This window comes from Octodon degus, unplaced genomic scaffold, assembly GCF_000260255.1.
Source record: "Octodon degus isolate 3935 unplaced genomic scaffold, OctDeg1.0 scaffold00009, whole genome shotgun sequence".
NCBI classification, from domain to species: domain Eukaryota; kingdom Metazoa; phylum Chordata; class Mammalia; order Rodentia; family Octodontidae; genus Octodon; species Octodon degus.
Window position 1 is genome coordinate 5,530,501 of NW_004524585.1, and position 6,937 is coordinate 5,537,437.

The 6,937-nt window shown below is 32.6% G+C and overlaps 1 protein-coding gene across 3 annotated transcripts in view; it reads right to left on the bottom strand.

Moving 5' to 3' along the window:
- Kcnt2 (potassium sodium-activated channel subfamily T member 2) overlaps nucleotides 1-6,937 on the bottom strand; it is a 417,549-nt gene that overhangs the window by 107,661 nt on the left and 302,951 nt on the right. For all 3 annotated transcript variants that reach the window (XM_023707734.1, XM_023707733.1, XM_004625302.2), the window contains 2 exons: nucleotides 3,048-3,197; nucleotides 1,027-1,259 (listed from right to left, as the gene is read on the bottom strand). In XM_023707734.1, coding sequence (XP_023563502.1) covers nucleotides 1,027-1,259; nucleotides 3,048-3,197 — 383 coding nt within the window. The remainder of the gene's footprint in view (nucleotides 1-1,026; nucleotides 1,260-3,047; nucleotides 3,198-6,937) is intronic.

The following is a 6,937-nucleotide window of genomic DNA, read 5'->3' on the forward strand; positions in this document are numbered from 1 at the left end:
TGAAGGATCAGCCTGCTATTTGATAAATTAATTCATCCCTATTACCTAACTTCTTAAATTAAGTTAGGTAATAGGGATGAATTAAGGAATACAATCTTTGAGAACAAAATAAAGCATGGGTCCAGTGCATAAGTGAAGGTTTTAGAATTACTTAAAAGGTAGCACTTATTTTTCTTGTAAAAAAACTAAATATAGATCTTTAGGGGCGTTGGTGATAAAATATTAGGACTATTTTTATTTTCTGAATCCACTGTATTTCTTTCTCTTGACCTTTTCTTTTGCACGCACACATGTGTGTGTGTGCATGCGTGTGTGTGCATGTGTGTGCCACAGAAGCCACATCAGTGATGAGAAGAAATGGGAAATGGAAATAGAATTTTGAGAAAGACTGCTACTATCAAAGGTAGATTCTATGAGTAATTGGATAAACAATAGGCATAATAAATATAGATGTCAGGTATTACAGTATAATATATGTTATATTAATTACTACTGACTTTATCTATTTGAAACAGGGTCTTGTTACACAATTCAGACTCCCAGTGATCCTCCTGTCTCAACTTCCCAAATGCTGGGCTTACAGGCATGTGCCACCACGCCCAGTCTCAGTTGCCAGCACAGAGTGCCAAGGGTTCTGGGTCCAGCAACTAAACCCAGGTTTTTGTTTTTGTTTTGTTTTTTTCAGTACCGGAGACTGAACTCAGGACCCTGAGCTTGCCAGGCAAGTGCTTATTCTACTGAGCTGTCTCCCCAACCCAGCCAGAGTCCAGGCTCTCGAGCTTGGCATGCAGCCACTTAGATCACCAAGCTATCTCCCGCCTCCATGACTATATTTTTGTAATATCTCACTTTTCCTAAATTAGATTAAAATTTTATTCTCTATATCTAGTCCTAGTTTGTAATATGAATATGCATTTTCCAATTGGTATTGAGATTTTAATAAAATTAAGGTAAGCTTATTGTTCTTTTTTTAATATGTTAAAGGTTACCTTAGGCATTTTTTTTTTTTTTACTTCCTGTACTTACCCATGCTGGCAATTATGCTATGTACAGGTAATCTGGAAGAAGGTCCATGATAAAATGACCTTGGCACATTGCTTTTTCTTTGCTGGTCTTGGTTCTTAAATGCTGAATTCTCTTCTTTGGTAATGTTAATATAAAAGCATATGTCTGTTGCATTCATAATGTATCGAGGACCTGGATTCAGCAAAATGTTTTTATTATCCTCCCTCCTAACACCAATCAAGCAGACACCAAACCTTAATTAAAAACAAAACAAAACAAAACAAACAGAAAAAAAAAGAAAAAGAAAATAAGACTTTAAAAATTATAATTCAGCCAGGGTCTTAGGATATATCTTTTTTTTTTAAAGAAACTTGGTTTTCTATCTTTTTTTTCTTAAGTAAGAAAATTAGTAAATTTGTAAGGAAGAAGATTAAAACCACAAGTCACAGAATTTTGAAGTTTGAAGGAATCCTAAAAGTTTTAAGTTCCTCATTTCTAGGGTAAGATTTATACCTTGTAAAAATACACATAATTATATCCATGTAAAACACATGACCATGTTATTAATATAACAATGACAAAAAGATAGTAAACAGAAAACATCAGAGTGCATGTCATGTAGGAAGAATAGAATTTTATTATTTTTATAAAAATTTGCTTTGTCTCAAGTCTCCTTCAGTTGAGACAAAGTAAATTATTGGTCTGGAGTGACGGGGGACAGGGTCTACACTTGATATCACAGGGCTGAGAGGCGACACACAGCACTGGAATTTGGTAGTAAAATGAGTTGTGCTTTTTTGCCTGAATTTAATATTAACCAAACTCCTTGCATAATTTTGTATCTGATTAAGATTGCTATTTTTAAAGAAAATGTGGACAGACACAAAAGTGTATCAGATATGATATAAAATGAATGGCAAGCCACATAGATAAATTACAGTGCTTATCATACATAGATAAAAGTTTATAAATGTAGCTTTTAATGTATCTATCAATAGGATACAAAAGTCTCTAATCATCTCCTGGAATAAAGCATTTTAACATAGTTTTGATACTAAAAAAATTTGCTTTGGTCAAAATTGAAACAAAAATTATGTAATCAGAAAAGTTTATGAACTATATATGTAAAGAAAGACCCCTAAAATGGTCTGAAAGAAAACAAGGGCCTCCAAATTTCTTTTAATATTATTTCTACCATGTTTGATTTACTTTCAGAAAGAAACATCTTTCTTAATTCCTGAGTAATTACATAGTATAATTAGGAGAAATAACAAACTTTGAATGTAGTAATATATTGAAATATTTCTTATATACAATTTTGTACAATAGAAATTATTTCGACTACTTTTATCTTATCATGTCCTATAATAGTATAGTTTAAACCAATGTTTAAAACATTTTAAATGAGATATATATATATATATATATATATACACACACACACATATACATAAAATCATATTGAAAATTAAAATAGAACACATATGGGCCTGGTAGAATATACTATATGTACTTTGAATCACTCAGATACACTTTTATATTTTAAATATAGATAAGTTTATTTTATAATGTACCTATATTTTTATTTTTACATAAATATTTTTCTCAAAAAATAAAGAACAAAATTTGAATGCTTCCATTTTACTTTTAATATTCTTTGTTGAAAAGGTGCTATCACAACTTTTTAAAAATTTTTATTGGTTTTATATATTTTATTACTATTTTGTTTAAATTGTTAATCAACTTTAAATTTTAGTTCCATAAGGAAGATTCATTTCTGTTTTTTAATTAGCTAAAAATGATTATCACTCCTGAATTACCATTTGTTCTTGGTAATCTGAATTTCTAGACACCACACAGGGGCTACAGTTTAAATGTGATGATTATCATGTCAAAAATTCCAAAATAGTTTAAATTCATTTGCACCGATATTGGTTGTGTTTTAGAAAACTGTTTAAGTGTTTTGATAGCTAGCTACCAAAAAAACTGAGTAATTGGTTGATATTTTAATTAACTGATGTTTCCTGGAACCAGAAACATACTTTTTGTGGGCATGGAAAGAAGCATATGTAAAACTTTTTCCTTCATATTCAGCAAAAAATGTACTTTCTTCTAAAACAATGTGGTACACTTCATTCCCAGAGCACCTGCCATATGTCTTCTGCCATTGTTCTGGGGATTGCTGGCCTTCCCTGCAACACAAACACACACACATACACACACACAAAGAGAAAATCAGTGAGTGTGGTGAAGAAAAGAAATGCTACCATAACATTGTTTCCCAATTGTGAGAAGTAGCAGGCACAGTTCCTATTTCCTTTCCTTGACTACTTTTATTTTAGCATGTCCTACAACAGTATAGTTTAAACCAAAAATAGGAATTTAGCACTATTTCTATATAAGCTTCAAAACTGGCAGGAGCCAATATGTGGAAGTTTTTCAAGAATGAACTGATAAAACCTTCTTATGCTGACCACAGGTCAGGAATGTACATCAGATTTTCAATTTCCTTTTATGTATACGCCGCCATGAACACCTCATTTATAACATTTGTATTATTGTCTCTATCAGCCACATCTCCGTCTCATGATGTTTGTTTGGTTCTTCTAGATATTTGGTTTCTTCATGGACAGAATTATCAGGGTTTTCAGTTTATTAATTCTATTTAGTAGAAAATATACTCAATTTATGTCCATATTATAATTTTCTTATAACTGTAGAATTCAAGCAAAGACGCTTCTTTCAGATAAAAGTAAGTCACTGCAATGAATGGAGTGATGTTTCAGTCCCCCTCAAAATTCATATGGAATGCTCAATGTGATGATATCTAAAACTGGGCCTAACTGATGCGAGTGAACTTCTCGAGAATGGGATTAATGCTTTATCAGTGCTGAAGAGCATTACCATTTAAGAGTGCAATGCCAAGCTAGAAGTCTACAAATTGGAGGGCGTCCCATCATGCCTGGATTATGCAAGCAGCCAACTTCATATTTCACCCTTGGAGCTACAAAATACCATCTTTTTTTTTTTTTTCCAGAACCGGGATTGAACTCAGGCCCTTGTGCTTGCCAGGGAAGCACTTATTCCACTGAGCCATCTCCCTGGCACCCCAAATACCATCTTCATAAGCATCTTAGTCTATGATGATTTGTAATAATGGCCAATTGACTAAAACAATCTCAAAAATTGATGTCCAAAGTATTATTAATGGTATCTTTATTTTAAAGGAAAAAAACCCCAAAATTTCAAAACAAGAGGAGAGCAATAGTTAATACATTGCATATTGTTATCTTCAAAGTAGTTACACAGAGCACAAGATACAGGCATAAAAAATGTCTAAATAATATTAGCACAAATCTTTCCTTGTAATGAACTAAGAGAAACTAGTAGTATAACTATCTTAATAAAACATTAGGGCTGGCGAGATAGCTCAGCAGTCTAAAGAACCTGTTTAGGCAAGCTTGGGCAAGCACAGGGATGGTAGTTTGATCCCCAGCACCACATGCTGCACCAGCCTTATCCCTCATGGTGAGCTGAGCTAGCCACACACATGCACACAAAAGAATATAAGAATATATATATATATATATATATATATATATATATATCTTTTTTTTTCATTGTTTCTCCTCACTGCCAACCCAGTTTCTCTTTCATTTGGAACAGTTTCCTCCCATTTCACAGTATCTATTGTACATTTTGGATCTTATTTATTCTTTCAGCTACTCATACTAGGGAAACAATATGATGTTTACATATGTGAGACTGGTTTATTTCACTTATGAGTCAATTCTACAGTTACATCCATTTACCTATGAAAGTCACAAGTTTATCCTTCTTTATGGCTGAGTCATAGGCCATTATATAAAGAGACCACATGCTTTTATCCATTCCTCAGTTGATGAGCATTCAGGTTGTTTCCTAAAATTTAGCTGCTATAAACATGGGTATAAATACATCACCATGATGTAATGTTTTCAGTTCTTCCAGGAAGATACTCAGAAGGGGGATAACTGCATTGAATGGGACCTCAAATCTTCATTTTCCGAGAAATCTCTGCACTGATTTCCAGAGTGACTGTAACCATCTGTACTCTCACCAACAGAGGCTTTCTTTTTTCTCACATCTTTTCCAGCATCTATCATTAGTTGATTTTTTGATGATAGCCATTCTTTCTGCGATGAGACTGAATCTCAATGTTGTTTTAATTTACATCTCTTGAATGACCAATGACGCTGAACATTTTTAGTACATTATTTGCTATTTGCATTTCTTCATATGAGAAATACACATTCATCTCAGATGCCCACATTTCCACTGAGTCTGTGAATTATGTGGGAGGATGTCTGATTTTTGTCACATCTGTATATGTTTTAGATACAAACCCTTTGTCTGAGAGATAACGGCAATAAATTTCTCTGTTCTGTTGGTTGCCTTTTTAGTCCTTTGGTAATTTCTTTTGTAGTGCAAGTGAGATACCATTTCTTGACTTTTAATAGATTTCCTGGGCAGTTTGGGTTTTGTTCATGGAGTCCCTGCCTACATCTGTGTCTTCAAGATTTCTAATTATTTTCTCTTCCAGTAGATTTAGTGTTTCTGTTTTATATTTAGATCTTTGATCCATTTTGAGTTTAATGTAGTAAATGGCTATAGACATGGGTCTAGTTTTAGTATTTGGCACATGGAAAGCCAGTTTTTCCAGCACCGTTCACTGAAAAGTCTTTCTTTCTTTGCTGTGAACATGTTTGGCCCCTTTGTCAGAGATATAGTAGGTGAGGGTTTTGGGAGTTGCATCTGCATGTTCTATTTTGTTTAACTGATATTCAAGTTAAAGAATATTTTTTCCTTGCCATTAGCATGATGATTTTATCATAGTGGCTTCATAGTATCATTTCAAGTCAGGGATTGTGATGGCCCCTGACTTGGCATTGTTGCTTAAAACTGCTTTTTCTATTTTAGGTCTCTTCAGTTTCCAAATGAATCTTAGGAAATTTTCTATAGGTCTGTGAGATTTGTTTGCTAATGGTATCTTGAATGGAATTTCAATAAATCTGTATAGCAGTTCTGGGAGTATCGCCATTTACACTATGTTGGTTCTTCCTATCCATGAACAAAGCCCAAAGTTTTTTTTCTTCTAAGTTTATTTTAAAAAGCACAGTTTCTTTTGTTCTGGAACATTCTTCTGTGGCCTACTTAACTGTCCTTGGAAAAGCATTACTAATTTAGTTTTTGAAAAATTTATAATGAGCATATTAATAGTTCCCCTTTTCCCATTTTTATGATAAATACTCTTCCCTTTGTCAAATTATGTTTATGAGCAATAACAAAACAAGCAATGTACATCAAGCAGCAAAATGCAAATATATAAGAATAAAAATAGTTATAATCTCTATAGCTTCTTAATGGATAAAGATAAATGAGAAATCATCCATGCCATATCCAGAATTGAAATAGTCATGTTTAAATGCTAAACATTATGGAATAGAATATTAGGAAAAACATTTATCAGAAATTTCAAGAAGCCAATTTGTTTAAAAATATTTTCATAGTATCTTTTTCTGATTTATTCTTTATTAGGTTTGCATTAGAGTCCAAAGTGTGCTTAATAGTACAAAATTGGGCCCAGAATTCTAGTGGCTTCATTTGAATCTCTACTCTGCAATCTTTAGTGGATTATTTAACATCTTAATGATTCTTTATCTCATCTGTGAAAAACAGCATCAGCTTTATAGTGGTAGATAAAATGAAGTAACAATATCTATTAAAACAATCATTTAAGAGATGTTTGGATCATGAAAGTATTTAAGAGTGAGCTGCCATTATTATTTTGCTATTATATTTTACTCATTTCTAAATTTTGGAGCCGTTTTCTACAAATGACATATAATATTCTTAAAACTCCATCTAACCTTCCATCACATGGCTATTATAT